A 22,030-nucleotide genomic window follows, 5' to 3' on the forward strand; every position below is an offset into this window, starting at 1 on the left:
AGGCGTATTTTGCGCATGCGTGTACTGTTTTTTGAAAGTAGGACTTGTTCAACTAACACTTTTCACTTCGACTTATAGCCTATTGAGCTGACCTCTATTAAATGTGTTCGATGAATATAACTGTTTAATTTTAAGACCTTAAAGCCTGGAACACACCACCAAGCCGACGCCGACGAACTAGCGCTGATGAAAGCCGACTGTGTTGTTGCCTCGCGTCGGGGTAAAAAAGCTGCACTTGTCTTGAACACACCTGCGTGTAAATGTGACAACTGTCCATTTCTGCAGATATTCGTCTTGAATATCAATCCTGCTACACACTTCCTTTATTCCACTCCGCTCATGAGTCATGTTGATATTGAAATATTCACCAAGGAACATTCAGGTAAGATGACGTAACATTAGAATAGCCTTCTATCTGTACCGTTTTGACTTCTTTGGTCGCTGTTTTGCTATTATTCTCGTGCACTGACTCGTTCAGTAAGCTGAACAGCCAATCAGAGTTCCCTCTTTCACCGACGGCCCGACGCCGATTCAACATGTCAAATCGGCCTAAACAAATGCTGACGAGGACCAATTTCAGCCGACGGAGCGGAATTTACTCCATGATTTACTCACCCTCAAGACATCCTAGGTGTATGACATTCTTCTTTCAGACGAATACAATCGGAGTTATATTTGAAAATGTCCTGGCTCTTCCAAGCTTTATAATGGCAGTGAATGGCTGTTTATGTTTTGAAGTCAATAAAAGCTCATCCATCCATGATAAAAGTAATCCACGCGGCTCTGGGGGGTTAATAAAGGCCTACTGAAGCAAAGCAAAAAATATCCATAATTAAAACTTTATCGACTAAAATAACTAGCTTCTTGCAGACCTGCGTACGCATCGATTTACGGCAACACTTGACTTGACGCATTGACAAATGCGGAAGCGCCGAGGATAGAGAAAAACAAAACACCAGTCACGAATTAGAAGTCTAAAATGCCAACTTTTCTTAAAGAGAAATGTCGGTGGAGCTTGAGTTTGTTGCCCAGCCTTTTTTGTTTGAACCGTGAGCATCAAAGCTTACACGTCATACAACGTCAAGTGTTACTCTTTTGACGTAAGTCGACGTGCATACGGCCATCTGCTGGAAGCTAGTTATTTTAGTCGATAAAGTTTTAAATATGGATATTTTTCTTACATGAACACATCGCTTCGCTTCAGTGCCGTGTGGATTAGTTTCATCATGGATGGATGCGCTTTTATGGACTTCAAAACATAAACGGCCATTCACTGCCATTATAAAGCTTGGAAGAGCCAGGACATTTTTTAATATAACACTGATTGTATTCGTCTGAAAGAAGAACGTCATATTTGGAAGTCATTTATTGAGCCAATATGCATAACGCTATAGGCCTAATTGTCAGTTTCCACAATTTTTTTAAATATATATATATATTTTTTACATCGTCCACTAAAAGGTTATTTGGGGAAGCAAGCAACAATGGTTCTTCTACTGCATCACTGCGAGAGAGAGAAAAAACCTTTTGGTGTGTGACGCTTATATGAAGGGCATTAAGGGAGGATGAGACATTTGCTAGGGATTTGATGATTTAGCGTTGTGTGTGTTTATGTGCCCTTGACCCAATATTTCTGCTGGAGGTTAGACCAACTGCTGAGCTCTCAACATATTGCAGCTATTTGAAGATATGTAATGGCTTTTCTGTGTGTAAGGGTATTATAGTAAGTATTAGTAAATGGGGCGGAGTGCATGTTTTATCTATTAGAGAGAAAAAGTAAAAATGTATGTTGTGTGCTAAAATGTGAGAGAGTGCAAATAAAAACCCTTGTATGGAGTGTCTTCAGGTAAGTCTTTACCTGATACTTCACAGCCTATTGATAAAGGTGCACTCAGTTAATAAAAGAAGGGAATAGTTTGAAAACTCAGCGTCTGTGTATGAAGTTAAGCTAATTAAAATCTATTGTATTTTCCTCACCCAATGGCGTTTAGTGACAGTATTGGCACAAAAACAACACACTTTAATCATAAACATCCAGTCACATGAGTGTCTCCTCACGCACCCGTCACCTTGTTTGTTCAGTGATCACTCGCTCCACATCTGCTTCCACAAAGCACAGCAGCTGTAATCCTTTAAGAGGCTTAACTCACCTCTTTCTGATTCTTCTTGCGAGTGTTTATGTGTGCTCGATGTTTTGCCACTTTAGGGTTTCGTCTTAATCCCAGACAGCAACATAGTATCGGCCCACATCTGGTACGCAACGCATGAGTCCTCAGTCCACGTGTAGATGTGGGCCGGGTCTAGGCCGACTGTCTGGGATTAAGACGAAACCCTGAAGTGGCAACACATCGAGCACACAAACACTCGCAAGAAGAAACAGAAAGAGATGACTGACAATCTTACTCATTGTAGCTGACATGTGTTGTCACTGTCGTTGCATTGTTGATGCTTGATATGATCTTTAAGATGTTTTTAAAAAATATATTTTATTTTTTTCTCAGCAATTACACATTCAATTGATCAAAAGTTACAGAAGATTTCTGTTTCAAATAAATGCTGTTCTTTTGAACTTTCTATATTTATCAAAGAATGCTGAAAAAAATGTCAGTTTCCATAAAAATATGAAGCAGCACAACTGTATTCAACATTGATAATAATCAGAAATGTTTCTTGAGCAGCGAATCATCATATTAGAGAGATTTCTGAAAGATCATATGACACTGAAGACTGGAGTAATGATGCTGAAAATTCAGCTTTGATCACAGGAATAAATTATACCTTAAAATATATTCAAATATAAAACAGTAATATTTCACAATATTACTGTTTTTACTGTGTTTTTGATCGAATAAATGCAGCCTTGGTGAACAAAAGTTTTACAAATCTTATCGACCCAAACTTTATACTGGAGTTAAGCCATTAAAATATATACAATTTATTTGTTTTTAAACACGATATGATACAATACGTCTGATATAATCTTCACGTAATGTTAACTGTTATTGTTCATATGTAGCAGAAGTCCAAATAATTGTAGTGAATCTTTTGGACGTTTCATGTAAATGTTCTTTAATCAAATAATTTATTGATTTACTTGCACAGTATTTAGTCAAACAATCATCAAGTTTTATAAGTTGTTTTTATAAATGCATTTGTTTTATTTAATGCCGCGCGGCGCCACTCTAATTGAGATCCTCATTTTGCTAAATAAATGAAGTAAAAATATTCAAAACAAACCCCCCACCCCCAAACAAAACAAAATCACCTTCAAGTGATTTTCTGCTCAGTTTTAGCCTGTTCCAGACAGATCCAGCTCTTATGTATTATATAAGTGACGCAGAAAACTTCAAATCCAGAGGGAAAGGGTCACTCGCCCCAGAGTAATCTCTCTCCATGCCTGATGTACAGCTCTCATGAACGCCAGACGATATTACAGGTTAAAGTATAGCCTTGTGTTCAGTGCTGATATTGAGCTGACATTGATGTTGCTCATGAGAACGGCAACGGTTTAGAACAACGATCTTGATCCTGTTCTCAACATCATTTCTTGGATATCTATCAACATTTTATAATCAAATGTTTGCCAATTGGTACATTTTGATGCATTTTTAAGAGTGACTTAAAGTCAGCAAGTTGCAATAGTCTTTTCTTCCATATTATGACGTACTGTATATCCAATATCCGAGTGAAACGGCTTCTCGAGGTAAAAAAATTACACTTTTGTACAATTTAAGTTTGAGCTTTGTCAGTGAAGGGTGAAGGAACACCAAGGCAAAAAAAAAAAAAAAAAATACTATTATTGTAGCTAAAGCCTTTTAAAGATCTTTGTGTTTGTTTTGTAATTAGAGACGGATTTGATTTCAATACCCCTATATATAGTTCTTAATTTTTGTGTTATTTTGTTGTTATAGTTTATTTATTTATTTTGTATTGTTATTATTATTATTTTATGATAATTTTACAGATTTTCTTGCTGTTTTTCTTGTTATTTTGTATTTAATTTTGTGTTATTTGTTACTAAATAAAGCATTTCTTAAATAAGAAAGAAAGAAAGAAAGAAAGAAAGAAAGAAAGAAAGAAAGAAAGAAAGAAAGAAAGAAAGAAAGAAAGAAAGAAAGAATCTGCTTCTCGAACAAGAAAAAATGTAGGGCGGGGCTTGATTTTGTCCATGGGGAACTGATTGGATGATTGGATGGTTGTTGGTTTGCTATTGGTCGATCTCATGTGAGTGACAGGTCGCCCCAGTAAACACATAATCAGAGAAGAGATGTCTTTGATTAAAGATTACAAGGGTTTTAAAAAACAATCACGTATAAATCCTTAGAATAATTACTGCAATCTTCCATAAAAACAAAAATGTTCCTTTTTGATTTCATGGTGACTTTTCAAACTTATGGCGCAACACCATATTAATTGAGAAACCAATAACACACAGATTCAAGTAAATAATCTTTCTCACTCCCAGAGAACAGGCACTATATATCGGTGAAGTAATCTGTGTGTCTCACACATGTAACCTGATGTAATGTAGTCGTATAACACCAGAGGGCACCATTTCATTTAAACCGAGAGATGAAATCTGATCCTATATTGATCCTACATACACAGATGAAGGTAAAGTCTTCCGCTTTTAAAATGAAACGCGCGTCAATGAACGAGCCCGCTGTATTCTGTCGAAATGATTCTCATTCATGAACTCCTTTGAGTTTGAGTCAAGCCTTAACAAGTGACATGCACCGTGGATGAGTAAGTGAGTTACCTGTAGATACCTGTAAACACCTTTGTCGTGCCTGAGGGAGTGAGTGCAACACACAGACGTCATTTCCCTGAAAACTGGCAACAACGAACGACGTTTAGTTGCGACCGCACGCTTTGTCACTGTCTCATCATGTCGATGTGAAATTATTCTGATTTCACCCGAAAACTACACTTGAAGAACAATAATTTCGACAGGATTATCTTCTTCTTCTTTTTTTTTACTCGAAGATATAATATGTGAATACTGGGTTAAAACTCGCTGGCAATAATGCGGATACGGATCTATATCAGTGTCTTGATCTTGATATTAATCCAGAAATCCACATCAGAGGGTAAGATGATTTTATTTTATTAGTTGGCCTATCGTATTAATATAATATTATTATGTATTAGCTAGAAGTGTTATTGTTATTTATTAAATTTTAATCTTAAATACTGATTATTTACTTTTTAAAATATTTATCCGTAAAATATCCGTATTTATTGTCATTGTCATTATTATTAGTAGTAGTTTAGGATATATATATATATATATATATATATATAGAGAGAGAGAGAGAGAGAGAGAGTGTGTGTCGTTAAATATTGTACAAATAAATATTAAATATACCCTTTCAGTGTCATTAAATATTGTTAATTAATTATTACATTTATTGTTATAGGCCTACATTTTTATTTTACTTTAGATTAGTTCAAAGGTCAATGGGTTTGATTCCCACACGATCCAAGAACTGATATACATTTATGGCAATGCAGTGTTAAAGTTGTAAAGCTAAAAGTAGCTTTAAAAGTGAATTCCAAATGTATAATGTATATTCAAACATAAAAAAGTTGCTGCCTTTAACTTTAAGTACAATCAACTTGGATGTTTAAGTCATTTCAACTTAAACTGCATTAACTGACTTAAAAAATTAGTTGAATCTTGTATAATTTATAAAAAAAAGTGGAAAATTGCTTAACTTATTTTGATGAGTTAAAGCAAAGTACTAAAAACATAACTTATTGATCATATAATTTTGTTACAGTGACATTATATGATTTCTTCCAGTTGCCTTTAAATGGCATCATTCAGGATTGAATATGAATCATTCATTGGAAAAACCCATATTGAATCTTATCATATCTTGATTTCTAAAGGTCTTTGTTCTTACAGCTGGTTTTACAGTGTTGTGTAACATGATAAGAATAAGAGCAGGGTTTTATGTGGTCCAAAGGGCTGGGGCGGGTGCTGTTACTTTCCCAAACACAGGTGTTTAAAAAACTCACCCGAGAGGGACGCAAACCTTTCTCTTTAATTTCAGTCCTGTCATTCACATTTGAACATTTCACACATTCCTCTGTAATGCATGGTAAAAAATGGAGACATCTTGCCAGAAGTACAGTCGTGACCGACACACTGTACTCTACACGTGAACTAAATCCATAAAACAGGTCAAAGTTCAAGCATATAAGTGCTGACTTGCAAATAAATCTGATTAGACTCAATAAATGAATGTGATTAGAAGTTGCTGATGTGATATATGGCAGGTGTAAAAAGCCTCCATTTAGATTGAGTAAATGATTGTGCTACACAAATAGATCTGATTTCAGTCATAACTCATTTTGAAACCAATTTCAACGCCAAAAAAAAAAAAGCTTGGGTAAAACATGATTTTTCGTAATGTTGTAATGCGAGATGTTTTGGCTGGGAGCTTGTGCAGTTCTCAGAAGTTCTGGCAGTATTAAGGAAGTTGAAGTCTTATGAAATGAGCATTTAGACAGAGTGATTGACACACCAGGGATCTTGTTCTGTTCTGTGATTTCTCAGAAAATAGTGTGAGCAATGAGAGAAGTGTGTGTGTGTGTGTGTGTGTTCTCGTCACATTTTCGTAATTGGTCAATAGTCAGAACTGGAAAAACATGTTTGAGAGCGTCATTACACCCCAAAAAAAGCACCACAAAAATAGCACAAGTGACTGACTGACGAGGCTGATCGAGGCTTTGTCCACGCGAAGGCTATACGTCTACATTAATCCGGAGAGATTTGAAAACATTAGCGTTTTCCTAAAGTTTCTCATCCACACTGAAACGTCAGTAACTTTAAAATCACCTTCCAGTAAACCCATATGAACCCTCACTGAGATGATACAGACAGAACAAGACATATTATTTAGCTAAATATCTCCTCATTCCCTGATGTGTCCAGGTCGCTCTCACTCACATTATATGTTCGGTGTAAAGCGCGACTGCTCTCATGTTTTGTCGCAGGAAAGCAAATGCGAGTGAATTTTCTGTCATCTTTGCAGGACTGTGATATGAAGAGTGTGTAAAGTCACTTATTTTAGCAGCTGTGTGAAAGTGAATAGCACATAACCGGCACAATACCGGTATAAACATGAATGTCTATGGGTTCAATATGCGTCACATGACTAAACTTGCACCATTATTTTTAAATATCTCCGTTTTCACAGTTCACACTACAACACGAAACCGACTTTAGAGAAAGTTTTCAAAAAGCTTAATTTTTGTTACTAAAAACATGGACAGAAGGCCAAAATGGAGAGAAAAAGATGCGTTTTTAAACGAAAACTTATTAGGCCTTGTCCACCGTTTCTCCATTTTGTGCTTCCGTCCATGTTTTTAGCTACGAAAACTTTTTGAAAACTTTCTCCAAAGTCGGTTTTGCATTGTAGTGTGGACTGTGTTTAACCCATATTCATGTTTATACTGGTGTTGTGCCGGTTATGTGCTATTCACTTTCACACAGTTGCTAAAGTAAGTGACTTTGCTCACTCTTCATATCACAGTCCTGCAAAGATGATTCACTCGCATTTGCTTTCCTGCGGCAAAACATGAGAGCAGTCTCGCTTTAGACCAAACATGTTCTGTCTGTATCATCTCAGTGAGCTTTTATGAGGGATTACACATGCGCTGGAAGGTGAATTTAGCATTTTTTTACGTTTCAGTGTGGATGAGAAACTTTTAGAGAATGCTTGAAGGGTTTGGGGTCGTTAAGATTCTCTCTTCTGCTCTCAAAAATACTGTGAAAACAGTATAAATTTTTTTTTAAATAACTGTTTTCTGTGTGAATATATTGTAAAATGTAATTTATTTCTGTGATGCAAAGCTGAATTTTCAGCATCATTACTCCATTTCATTTTTCTTTGTTCTCATAACATAACTTGCATCTGACATAAAAGACAAATTAAGGGTGAGGAGAAAAATAACTAAGTGGAAACCAAGTCAGGAGAATAAAACGGCTTCCCCGCATTTTCTCAATGCTAAATACTCATAAATATATTTATTATGTCATAAATATGTCACATATTTATGTGACATATGTTATGTTAATGTGACTATAAAGTCACATTAACAATCAAATGACTTTATAGGCTTTTAAAACACATCTGAAGGCATTTGCTGTGCAAAGTTCAAAGACCGGATACAATTTTAACATCACACACACACACACATGGCAGCAGACAGAAACTGGCCTGATCGACGGGAATAAAGGTGTGCGTGACAGGGTCTGATAGCATATAGCAAGTGTGAGCGTGTGTGTGTGTGTGTGTGAGTGGGTGTTTAGCTTGTAGAGCCAGCGGGAAGAGGTATGACGGTTTATCATGAGACCCAGAAGAGAGCGAACGCTGGGAAAGGTCAACTGGGGACATGGAGCCTGTAAAGACTTGTTCAAATCATCCCAACAAACACCACAAAAAAAAAAACCTTTAGTTTTTAACCCCTTAAGTGACACCCACTTTTTTTTTTATAGACATGAAAATGCACATTCCGAACTTAAATGGTTTTAATTCAAGAATGCTTTGGAATATAGATGTAAGATTGGTCTTGTTTTAAACAAGAGATTTTGCAGATTTTTGTAGAAGTGAAATAAATTAAGAAAGTTAAACAGATAAAAAGCTATAGAAGTTTGAGTTTATGAAAATGTACAACGTTAAAAATGTTATTATTCATATTTTATATAAATATCTATTTTCAAAACCTGGTGGACTCTAAAAATGCAAAAAAAAGCCAAAAATCTGAACAAGTTGTGTTTCAAATTTTAGGTTGATATCTCAAAAAATAAGCTTTCAGTGAGATTTAGTTTGGGCGCAGTACCACACTTCTCCACTAGTTGACATTACTGCCCATATAAGGGCGTCGCCATTTCCATATGTTGTTTGATGATCTGAACCATTATTTTTACATTTTTCATACAATTTATGAAGTAGAAATCCTATTCAGAAGTAGTATTGGAAGTTTGGCAGATTTTTTAATGAATTCAACCTCTAAGAAACACAGAAAGATCACGTATGTGCTTTATAGCTCGCTGCCACGAATGGTGAATCTATAATTTTTTTCTTTATCTTTATATTTAACATTTTCAGACCTTTTTTTCTAAAATAATTGAATGGATGCTATCTTTTGAACTCTTGGCATGAAAACAAACTGAGGTTTCTACCATTCTTTCATGATTTTTCATGTTCATCACTATTTCAAAATAAAGGTCTGAACACGCCTTAGGAGTATGAAAATATTCTTGTTACAAGTTGATAAATTACGGCTCCTCTGTAATTTATTTTGAAAATCAGTCACCAAATATGTAAACTAGAGATTGTAAGCTTTCAAATGATATATAGCTTGTCAAGATTAGTTTAGGTTTAGTATAGGTGATACTGTTTTTTAAATATGTAATGGCTGTGTTGCCAATATAAGGGGTTAAGACTATTAAGATTATTTTGTTATTCCAGCACTACTTTTATGTAAGTTAAGTACATTTTCCATCAAATCACTTTTTAGTCTTCTTTCTACTGTAAAACAGTAATAAAAAGAATATTTTCTGGACAAAAATAATTAGATAAAACCCTACCATGCAAAAGTTTGGGGTCAAGTTTTTTTTTTACAGTTTTATTCAGCAAGGATGCATTAAATTGATCAGAAATGACAGTAAAGACATTTATAATGTTACAAAGGATTTTTTTATTTCACATAAATGAACTTTAACATTCTTTTGAACTTTCTATTCATCAAAGAATCATTCGGGGGGGAAATTGTACACTGTTTTCATTCTTAATAATAAGAAGAAATGTTTCTTGAGAAGCAAATCATCATATTAGATTTTACTATTTTTTTTTTTTTTACTGTACCAACCACAAACTTTTGAACTGTAGTGTACTGGTGTATATATATATTCAGTAAAACAAATACTACCATTATTTATACTTCATAAACAATTTACTAAATAACTAATTTACAAAAGTAATTGAATACTTAAATATATACATATGCATTATAGTAATGCAAATGAGAGTTGTATTACTTTACAATAGTCTTAAGAATAATGTTACAACGTAAAATGGTCCTAAAAACAGCCTTAATTTTCACTATACAACATGTATAAGTATTTTTGAAATTTTGAAGTTTTACCTACATGCGTCACATGTCTTTTTAAAGCACTCTGAATGGGAATTATGCACATTGTTTCATTTAGTATTATAAGAAATGTAACATGCATGAAAATCTGGGGGTCAGACTCTAATATGATTAACTCTCTTTTAGCCGTGAGCCGGCCGCCGCCTCCTGTCAACATGTCCATACAGTGTGACAACTATGGAGTTGAAGTGCGATGGGAATATCCTGATCTCAGTCAGGACGTACACTTCTTGGTGGTGTTGGGAGAGAGTTTCGATTCCACTAAAACAAGGTAAATGTTCAGGTGGACAAAGTACACAACTTCCTTCCTTGAGTGAAAGTACAGACACTGGTCAAATATTACTCCGTTACAAGTAAAAAAAATTTTTACAGAAGTACTCGTTTTTAAAAATACTTAAGTATCAAAAGTAAAAAGTAAATGTCAATGCATTGTTGTAATATTTACAGTATTATGCCTCTGAATCTATGCCTATACCCTCATATCAATATCACATGTATTTCTAAACACAGTTCCTGTAGTGGGATTGACTGTGAGATTGAATAAGTGCACTCAATAACGTCCACAATGGTTCCCTCAAATATTGCCCTATTTAAAGTTGTTTGGCTTTTAGTATGAATATGTTAGCCTTACTGTTATCTATAAGCTAGTGTGCTCCAAAACAATGACAACATTCGCATTTACGAGACCAAACCCAACGCTGAAAATGAAAATCAGGTTGATGTCAGAATCCAACGTCAGATTGACGTTAATCTCCAATGTTGGACAGACGTATTGTGGTTGAAAATGAAAATCGGTTTGACGTCGGATTGACTTTCATTTCCAACCAAAATCATCCCCTGACTGACGTTACTACTCTCTACTCAAGGACCTTGACAGAAATTGTTGTGGAGTAAAAAGTACGATATTTGTCTTTAGTCAAGTTAAAGTTCACCTCAAAATGAAAATCTCCTTATCATTTACTCACCCCGATGTCATCCAAGATGTCCATGTCTGTCTTTCTTCAGTCGAAAAGAAATTACGTTTTTTGAGGAAAACATTCCAGGATTTTTCTCCACAGAGTGGACTTCAATTGCAACCAAATATCCCAATGTTCAATGCAGCTTCAAAGTCTCTACACGATCCCAGTCGAGAAATAAGGGTCTTATAGCGAAACAATCTGTCATTTTCTAAAAAAAAACAAAAAAATATATACTTTTTAACCATAAATGACCGTCTTGTACCATCTCTGAGATGCCACGTATTACGCCATCACGTTGGAAAGGTCACGAAAAAATAATTTCAAAAATAATAATAATCAATTAAAACAAAGATGTCGGAAGATTTTGAAGTTGGAGGAGGAAATTAGCCTTTCCCTACCTTTATGAACTGGAGTACACAGACACACAACTTAGATGACGTGACCTGTGACCTTTCCAACGTGGTTACGTAATGCCTGGCGCGTCGCAGACCAGTACTAGACGAACAATTGTGGTTAAAAAGTATATGCATTTTAATTTGACCATTATTACCATAGAAAATGACCATTTTGTTTCGCTAGATAAGACCCTATTCCTCAGCTGGGATCGTGCAGAGCCGTTTGAAACTGCATTGATTTGGACTTCAACAATTTGGTTGCGGTTGAAGTCCATTGTGTGGAGAAAAATCCTGAAATGTTTTCCTCAAAAAACTTAATTTCTTTTCCACTGAAGAAAGACATGACCATCTTGGATGGCATTGTGGTGAGTAAATTATCAGGAAATGTTAATTTTGAGGTGAACTAATCCTTTAAAGTTAAAAGTTTCCAGAAAAAAACAATACTCAAGTGAAGTACAGATACTGAAAAAGTGCACTTAAGTACAGTACTCAAGTAAATGTACTTTGTTTCTGTCCACGGCAGACAACAACAGGTTCAATCTCTCAATCTCACAAAGTATTTTGTCTTACTGTAATTATTTATTTGTGTTCCAGGAAATATGATACCACAAAAAATCTAAGTTTAAACATATCCAGCATGCTGTTTAATCCGGCATACAAGGTCTACTTCGTGACTGTGACGGCCGTGCGGGGAGAGCAGAAGTCAGATCCGCGCGACTCAGATTCTTTCAGCTTCAATGAATTTGCCACCAGCAAAATCAAGTGTATGTTTAGCCGGTATTATTGGTTGACCTCTGAAATATCATCTATCATAGAGTATGATCTAACAGTACTATTGTGCCTTCAGGTTATTTGGATTTTCCCGAGGTTCAACTTTCTCCCAAAGACGGCAAACTTCACGTCCGGTTCGTCAACCCTCTGCATCTGTACAGAAACACGCCGGCTCTGAGGAACCTCACTCATAATCTGAAATACACTGTTAAAACCGAAGAGGTAACATTCGCTTCCAGGAATCGTTCACACTCACACTTCAAGAATCTTCACCAGCTTTTGTTCTAGTATGATCATTTATAGCTCAAAAAAGCAGCCCATGTGACTTATGACGCTATGTAATGTCATATTGATAGACTTTTGTGCGGAAAATTAAGCAATTATTGATCCTAAAATTAAATCCTTCATGAAAATATTTACGTGCTCTACCATTTAAAAGTTTGGGGTCGGTATGATTTTTAAATCTGTTCTGCTCACCGAGGCTGCATTTATTTGATAAAAAAATACAGTAAAAACAGTGATATTGTGAAATATTATTACAATTTGAATATATGTTCAAATGTAATTTATTCCTGTGATCAAAGCTGAATTTTCAGCATCATTACTCCAGTCTTCAGTGTCACATGAATCGATCCTTCAGAAATCACTCTAATATGATAAAACCTTTCTGATTATCACTGTTGAAAACAGTTGTGCTGCTATGGTAGTCTATATCTGAAGTAAAATACAGTGCATAAATAATGACAGAATTTTGCGAACTGTTCTTTTATCTGTTGATTACTCTAATTTGGGGAGCCCAGAAACACGTCTGGTGCAAATCCTGTTTGAGTCTCTGTGTTTTTTCCCCCCTCAGGGTTCGAAACATTCAACCTGTGAAATGAACACTAAAACATGCGAGGCGTCCATTGGGTTTTCTAAGCTCAGAGAAGTTTACTGCATCAATCTCACTGGACAAATCGGAGGTAGACGACTCAATCCCAGAATAAAGAGCTGTTTCAAAGGAGACATACGATTCTGTAAGTGCAAATTGAAAAACCTGCCATTTATATCAACATTTCAACAGCAGATAATATAGAAAGCGCAGCATCCATGTAATCAGTGCTTGGAATATAGACCAATACAAGAGTTTTTATTTGCACATATTTTATTACTAAATATCTGATGACTTTACTATTATTTCAAAGTATTAAAAAATATTGTTTTCTCAATTTTAATCCATTCTCAATTTTAAGAACCGATTTCGATTCTTAAATCCCAAGAATTGATTTTTAAGGCCCCGATATACTTCAAGCGAAATTCGAAGAACGAACTGATGTGACTTTGTTTCAAACAAAATCAGGCCGAATCAAAGTTCACTTGGAGTTTGTTTTGGGAGTTCAAAACTAAGCGGCAACGCATTGAATCTAACACAGAAGTGACTTAAACTGTAATTCATCGACTGGCCACTAGAGACAGGCTCCGAAATAGAGTCAATCCCATTGACCCCCATGTTAAAGGAACACGCCGACTTTTTGGGACTTTAGCTTATTCACTGTATCCCCCAGAGTTAGTTAAGTCCATACATAACCTTCTCATCTCCGTGCGTGCCGTAACTCTGTCTGACGCACCCACCGCTAGCCTAGCTTAGCACAAAGACTGGAGGTAAATGGCTCCAGCTAGCATACTGCTCCCAATAAGTGACAAAATAACGGCAACATTTTCCTACACGGTTAGAAGATGGCTGTGTCTCATGTGACCTTGTTATTTGTACATGCTGTGACTATACAACATGTAAATAGGAAAATGTTGGTGTTATTTTGTCACTTATTGGGAGCAGTATGCTAGCTGGAGCCATTTACCTCCAGTCTTTGTGCTAAGCTAGGCTAGCGTTTTTTTTTTTTACAGGTTTACAGCCTGGTGCAAAAAGTGGTTTTCGCCTCTTATCCAATAAATCGCATTAAGCTTTGAGCTTTGTTACTTTTAATTGGAAACAAAATCTCATTTAAAAAAAAATGTATTATGAAATTGAAACAATAAATGACGTTTTGGCGCTCTTAATGTGGCGTGACAGATCGCTGGAGCGGCACGTGAACCAATCATCTCTTCCGCTTTACTAGTAGTTATAGCATGAAATAAACATTAATGAACTCCAGAAAGTATGTTGAAAGATACAATACAACTTACTGAAATGTATCATGTCTCATGTAATCGCTGAATCGGGGTTTCAACAGTGGAAAGACGTCAATAAATCAGTAATTAGTCACTTAACCTCAGAAAAGCTTGATAGACAGCTAGAACATTTATCTCTAGAGATGAGCATTTTTCTAAATATATGCACTATATCACATATTGTTATATTTTTACTTAAAGGGTTAGTTCACCCAAAAATGAAAATAATGTCATTAATGACTCACCCTCATGTCGTTCCAAGCCCGTAAGACCTCCGTTCATCTTCGGAACACAGTTTAAGATATTTTAGATTTAGTCCGAGAGCTTTCTGTCCCTCCATTGAAACTGTATATACGGTATACTGTCCATGTCCATAAAGGTAATATAAACATCATCAAAGTAGTCCATGTGACATCAGTGGGTTAGTTAGAAGTTTTTGAAGCATCGGAAATACTTTTTGGTCCAAAAATAACACAAAATAAGACTTTATTCAGCATTGTATTCTCTCCCGGGTCTGTTGTCAATCCTTCACAGTTACGCTGATGGCGTAAGACGCTGATGACGTGTTATCTGGTGCGCCCGAGCTTCATTTATAGACTGAGGGAAACGCACGCTGTAAAAGTGTCTCATCCGCGACATGCACATTTACGCACCATTAAACACAATGTAGAATAGCTTGAATATAGCGTGCGTCTCCCTCAGACTGTAAACGAAGCTCGGGCGCACCAGATAACACGTCATCAGCGTCTTACGTCAGCAGCGTCACTGCGGAGTCCTGAACGCAGATTCACAACAGACCCGGGAGAGAATACAATGCTGAATAAAGTCTTATTTTGTGTTATTTTTGGACCAAAAAGTATTTTCGATGCTTCAAAAACTTCTAACTAACCCACTGATGTCACATGGACTACTTTGATGATGTTTATATTACCTTTATGGACATGGACAGTATACCGTATATACAGTTTCAATGGACGGACAGAAAGCTCTCGGACTAAATCTAAAATATCTTAAACTGTGTTCCGAAGATGAACGGAGGTCTTACGGGCTTAGAACGACATGAGGGTGAGTCATTAATGACATTATTTTCATTTTTGGGTGAACTAACCCTTTAACCTGTTCTTCTATATTCAATATGTTTATATAAATCCATAACGCAAATGCATTTTTATCAACTGTTTAAACTGCTTAAATGTTTTTATTTTAAAAAACGATTTGAAATAGAAACATAATTACGTCATAAAAAGTTATAAAGTTATAAAAACTGCCTTGTGTGCAATTGAAATGTTTGTATACAAATCAGTTAATTTTTACGTATTTCTTTCCTTGAGTAAAGCAGATGTGCTGTACCTGATATATATCCAAATTAATCAACATCAAATCGAATAGAATTTAAAGTGGAATTGAATCGAATTGCAAAAATGTAGAATCTAGTCATAAGTAGATGCACCCAAATTTTTTGACTTCCAGATTTTAGCAAGGCAAATCATTTTTTACACATGAGACTGTACAAGCTCACGGGTACCAGGCATGAAACCCAAACCCAGCAATATTCAAGGATATTAAAAGACTGAGGCTGATGTTTCCCGTTCTTCCACACAGATCCGTCGTTCACCGTGTACCTGTATCCAGTGCTGGGGGTCGTCTTAACGTTGCTTTTCATAACCGGCATCATTATGCTGCTACTGAAGAAATGTTCCCTGGAAATTAAGAAGCAATCTATGGCTGCGTTTCCCAATTTTTTGGTAAGTTTATGTTTGACCTCAATATTGTTATGTTTGTTATGTTCTCAATATTTATGTGTAAATTGTTCATTATAATATGTATATATATATTGATAATTATCTGTGTATTTACGTCACTGGTGCACAATCCAGTTTATGCAAGACATTAAAAAACATAAATATCTACGAATTGAACAGCACTACAATGTCACAATTTTTTGTTTGAGTTAAGACTTGACATATTTTGACGTGTCAGTTAAATAATCAAGGCAGAAGTTTTACAGCACGGTAAAGTGATGGTGAAGCGGTCAAAATAAAGAAAGTCATTCTGAATGTTGACTACAGTTTGTACATTTGGTGTAAAATTGATAAAGAATGGATATAAAGTAGATTACTATCGGTCTAATATTCCAGACGACTGTAAACAAGCAACCGATCAACCTCAGCGTTGTTATTATTAACTTAAAGTAAAACTATTTAAGTTTAACAAAAAAGCTGAAATCAAATAGAGTATAAATGTCAGATGAATAACTTAAACTTAAATGAGAAATGTTGAGGTACTAAAATGACTAAAACTGAAATTAAAATAAATTAAAGCTAAATAGAAATATAAAAAGATACAAATGACAAAAACTAAATTTGTAATTTAAGTAAACTTGAGGTAAAATATAAATATTTTACGAAATATGTAACTTAAAAAAAAAGTAAGAAAACAATGTTACCTTGGCAACTTACTGAAATAAAATAAGCTGAAGTACTAAAACTAAAATAAAACATATTAAAACTAAAATAGAAATACATCCATCCATCCATCCATCTTCTTCCGCTTATCCGGGGCCGGGTCGCGGGGGCAGCAGTCTAAGCAGAGATGCCCAGACTTCCCTTTCCCTAGCCACTTCCTCTAGCTCTTCCGGGGGGACACCGAGGCGTTCCCAGGCCAGCCGAGAGACATAGTCTCTCCAGCGTGTCCTAGGTCTTCCCCGGGGTCTCCTCCCGGTGGGACGTGCCCGGAACACCTTCCCGGGAAGGCGTCCAGGAGGCATCCGGAACAGATGCCCAAGCCACCTCAGCTGACCCCTCTCGATGTGGAGGAGCAGCGGCTCTACTCTGAGCTCCTCCCGAGTGACCGAGCTCCTCACCCTATCTCTAAGGGATCGCCCAGCCACCCTGCGGAGAAAGCTCATTTCGGCCGCCTGTATCCGGGATCTTGTCCTTTCGGTCATGACCCAAAGCTCATGACCATAGGTGAGAGTAGGAACGTAGATTGACCGGTAAATCGAGAGCTTCGCCTTGCGGCTCAGCTCTTTCTTCACCACGACAGACCGGTACATCGACCGCATTACTGCTGAAGCTGCACCGATCCGTCTGTCAATCTCCCGTTCCATCCTTCCCTCACTCGTGAACAAGACCCCAAGATACTTGAACTCCTCCACTTGAGGCAGGAACTCTCCACCAACCTGAAGTGAGCAAGCCACCCTTTTCCGACTGAGGACCATGGCCTCGGATTTGGAGGTGCTGATTCTCATCCCAGCCGCTTCACACTCGGCTGCAAACCGTCCCAGTGCATGCTGAAGGTCCTGGTCTGTAGGGGCCAACACGACAACATCATCCGCAAAGAGCAGAGACGAAATCGTGTGGTCCCCGAACCTGACACCCTCCGGCCCCTGGCTGCGCCTAGAAATTCTGTCCATAAATATTATGAACAGAACCGGCGACAAAGGGCAGCCCTGCCGAAGTCCAACATGCACCGGGAAGAAGTCTGACTTACTGCCGGCAATGCGAACCAAGCTCCTGCTCCGGTCGTATAGGGACCGGACAGCCCTTAGCAAAGGACCCCGGACCCCATACTCCCGGAGCACCCTCCACAGGCCGCCTCGAGGAACACAGTCGAATGCCTTCTCCAAATCCACAAAACACATGTGGATTGGTTGGGCAAACTCCCATGAACCCTCCAGCACCCTGTAGAGGGTATAGAGCTGGTCCAGTGTTCCACGGCCGGGACGAAAACCGCACTGTTCCTCCTGAATCCGAGGTTCTAGAGGGTAGAACCTCGGAAAATAGAAATACAAGAAAGCTAATCAAATATAAAAAGGGCATAACAAAATTACTCAAATGAATTGAAAACTGAAAATATAAAAATAAACACTATTTCAAAATAGTATATAATAAAATATTAGAAGTATTAGAAGAAAACTAAAAAAACTAGACATGTTGCCTTGGCAACTAACTGAAATAAAATAATTTATAGTTCTAAAATAACTAAAAATAAAATAAAATATAGCAGACCATGCTAACCTGTTTGTGAAACTATAGCAAAACAACTAAAATTCAAAAGAAAACTGAAAATATTAAAATAAAAGCTAATCTCCGTTCAAATATGGGCTGGCAAACCTGAGCTAGTAAGCCAGACGCATCTCTGATTTAGAGGGACGGTTCACCCAAAAAAGGACATTTTTGTCATCATCATTTACTCGACCTCACGTGCTTCCAAACCAATGACTTTCTGTCATCAAAACATCCGACGTCTCAGTGTTTTAATGTCCTTGCGACACAACTCAACGGGGTCCAGTGTTGTTTGCTTCCCAGTGTTCTCCCAAACATTTTTTTAAAGAAATCCTTTAATTATTTATTTTTTGGGTGTGAATTTGTAACCCGACAGCATTCCCACACAGGGCTGCACAGTGACTGTAACTTGTGTCCTTCTGGTTTGGTAGGTTTTCGAGCCAACACAAAGACGCCTGTGTGATCCGGAGAAACATTCCCCGCAGTCGGAGGCCTATGATCTGCACATCGAACCCAGAGTGCAAACCACGCTAATGTACAGCGACGAGGAGTCGTCCAGCGACGAGGAGTCGTCCTCCGGTGACTCGGACAATGAAAGTCTGTACAGGGAGAACGACCTTGATGAAGCCGACCCGGGCGACTCAGAGATTGGCTACGACTGTCCACACGCAGTCAGTGTGGAGATGAGTCCTGGAGAGTCTCTAGAGACTCCCTCAGGCACTCCTTGGATTGCTTCCCGAGGTCTAGAAGTGCAGGAAAGCCCCACACAGACAGACAGTAAAAGCACCCGCCTCGGGGGAGTTCTGGGAACATGACAGGTTATGACGGTTCGTACACAGACAAGCCTTCACATGACATCACGAAGTGGAATTTTCCAGAGTTTTTCCGGTTTGTGTCCGAATGGAAAATGCTTTTGTCTACAACGGCACTCCTTTTATCGAAACTCCTCTGGCATTTGTTGCTACATGCGGGCGTTTTATCTTCAGATCGGACAGAATCATTTCCTTTAAAACAAAGACTTACAAGAGCTGCTCAGGTCATGTGACTCGTGTCATTCTTCAAACAATAACTGTTGTATTTCGTTTCTATGGCAACACTCACTCACAAAACAAAACGGACAATTCATTCAGCATTTCTGTTGAGACCGACAGCAAAATAATACATTAATTCACCCCGTTATTTATTATAATTTTTTTTAAATATTTGAAATACACCCGGTATCATGAGCTGTAATAAAATGGCACATCAAATGTACACATACAGTTCAAATATTTGTGGAGAGTATGATTTTATTCAGCAAGGACACATTCAATCCTGAAAAAAAAAAAAAAAAGCGCCATATTTTCCACGCAAATATGAAGCAGCACAAATGTTTTTATCATTGATAATGTTTCTTGAGCATCAAATCATCATGTTAGTGATTTCTGAATGATCATGTGACACTGAAGACTGGAATAATGATTACATTTTAATATATATATATATTCCAATAGAAAAGTTATTTAAAAATTTTATATTTCACAATAAGTTAACTTCTGCTTTGCATGCCAGAGCTTCTATGAAATACTTCCAGCTTGCAAATGACAATTGCCAACAAAAATGTGAACACACAACTCAGAAACTCATAATTACTGTAATTCCGACAAGACGGGAACATTACACATCCAGATGAAAACAGGAACGTTTATTTCAGGTCAAAGTTGTTTATTGTTCAATGTTGTGAATGACATTTATGCACATATCATGAGATTATTTTGCTATAATGAGTTGAGAAGCCATCCTGTCCAGCTTACAGCCAGCCGATAGTTTGCATTGAGTTCAATATTGTGCCACTGGTGAAAATGTGATCGAGTGTTTTTATTAAAAGTGGAATTGTGATTTTAGTTTTTAAAAATGGTTGGACTTTTTTTTATTTTTTTATGTGATGAATATGTTTTGTTCATACATATTTACCTTTAAACAGTCAAGCCTGATAAATAGAACAGTTCTATACATTCCATTGGTTGTGATGTATCCATGGCAACACTATTCATAAACATCATTTAGAACTGCTGATACACTGCATGAGTGAAAATAAAACATGGAAGTCCTGGTAAGGTAAATGATGTTATGCAACAGACGTGTCTTCAGTAAGGTCCTATAGTCTCTGCTGGTGTCCGGAGCGGCCTCTGCCGTCCTACGAGAGCTTCATGCCCTGAACGTTTGCTCTTAAATTAACCATTTGTTTCTCCTGCATCTGTTTCTCCTGCATGAACGCCTGTTTGTTTGCCTTCTTCTCCGTCCTCCTCTCCTGAAACGATGAAGGAAAAACTGTGAATGTTTGGTGCTTTTTAGCTATATATGCTGCTAAGCGGTTAAATACAAGCCCATTTCCTCCTTCAATGTAGTTCTGACGGATTATTCCTTATAATAATGCTTGACAGGCGATAACACAAGGTGGATAATCACTGGTAAATACAACATAACTGCAACAGATTCATATTTTAAAGTCCCCCTGTGGTGAAAAATCAAGGTTTTAATGGCTGCGTTTACACTTGGCATTAACATGCGATCACCATGATCCTGATCATTAGTCAATCAGGACACGGTGCGTTTACATGTGTTCATATTAAGTAGCCTCTGTATCTGGATAACCGATCGGATTTCAATTCCTGCATAATATTTAAATTAGGTCTGTACGACACCAATAAGAGTAAATAGCCTAGATTATACAAATTAATCAATGTCCCAATTGCTTTCACTCACTCACTTTACTTTCCTATGCAATCTCCAGTCTCAGATCAAATTACATTTTTTGAAAAAAAGGAATATTTCCAGAGTTGATCATACAAAAATGGTTAAGTCACATCATCGATCATCGGGGTAAGCATGCAATGAATGACTATATTAACGGAAATGGGAGATTAATAAATATGCTGAAACAATAAAAACATTCAACATTTAAAAAAATTAAAAGTTTATTCCCATTATTCCTCTGGCAAAGCAGCGCACACTCTTCATTAAGATCTCATGCCTCACAGCTGTGATTGTACAGGCGATCGCCTCGTTCAGATAATGTTGCACAATTAAAATGAAAAATGACACACACAGTATCATGTAAGTCTAAATAAACTGTTTTAAATATTGACGTTTATTGTAAGGTTCAAATAAATTTAATTTATTGTCTAAACTGCGTCTGGCCATTATTTTCTGACAGCACGTGGGGAGACTGGGCGGGGGGGATTTATATGACGTCCACCTGTGAATGCAGACACGACGGCTGGATTGCGTTCACATTACACTGAGATCCGATCACAATGCGTCCTCGACTACCTCCGAAACTGGACACGCTGATCGGATAGCATTCCGATCAGAAGCGCGTTTACACTCGTCTTTTCAATGTGTGTGTGGACAACATCCGGATACAGGTCGCATGTTAATGCCAAGTGTAAACGCAGCCAATGTTGTTTACATGTCTAAGTGGTGTTTTTACGAATGGATCTCTGAGCTGAGTGAGTGAGTGGAGCTCATTTGCATATTCATAGAACCACGCATACTAAATGAGGCAAGAGTCTAGAGTTACATTCAAGCTGTTTTAAGGCAT

The 22,030-nt window shown here is 37.1% G+C and overlaps 2 protein-coding genes across 4 annotated transcripts in view; one reads left to right on the forward strand and one right to left on the reverse strand.

The window, feature by feature from the left end:
* Positions 1-20,356, forward strand: ifngr1 (interferon gamma receptor 1). Of its 3 annotated transcripts, none has more exons than XM_079616047.1 (7): positions 1-382; positions 10,294-10,438; positions 12,116-12,285; positions 12,369-12,514; positions 13,146-13,308; positions 16,043-16,185; positions 18,879-20,356. In XM_079616047.1, exons 1-7 carry the CDS (start codon positions 187-189, stop codon positions 19,260-19,262), a joined length of 1,347 nt encoding a protein of 448 aa, XP_079472173.1. In that variant the 5' UTR covers positions 1-186; the 3' UTR covers positions 19,263-20,356. The 3 variants fall into 3 exon arrangements, with proteins under 3 accessions (XP_079472173.1, XP_079472174.1, XP_079472172.1); XM_079616048.1 differs by lacking the exon at positions 1-382 and adding an exon at positions 4,507-4,614; XM_079616046.1 differs by lacking the exon at positions 1-382 and adding an exon at positions 4,601-5,090.
* ltv1 (LTV1 ribosome biogenesis factor) overlaps positions 19,722-22,030 on the reverse strand; it is an 11,742-nt gene continuing 9,433 nt past the window's right edge. Inside the window, exon 11 of the mRNA XM_079616045.1 lies at positions 19,722-20,737. Within this exon, the coding sequence (XP_079472171.1) occupies positions 20,624-20,737 (114 nt within the window). The 3' untranslated portion in view covers positions 19,722-20,623. The remainder of the gene's footprint in view (positions 20,738-22,030) is intronic.

Source organism: Phoxinus phoxinus, assembly GCF_949152265.1.
Source record: "Phoxinus phoxinus genome assembly, chromosome: 6".
Classification (NCBI taxonomy): domain Eukaryota; kingdom Metazoa; phylum Chordata; class Actinopteri; order Cypriniformes; family Leuciscidae; genus Phoxinus; species Phoxinus phoxinus.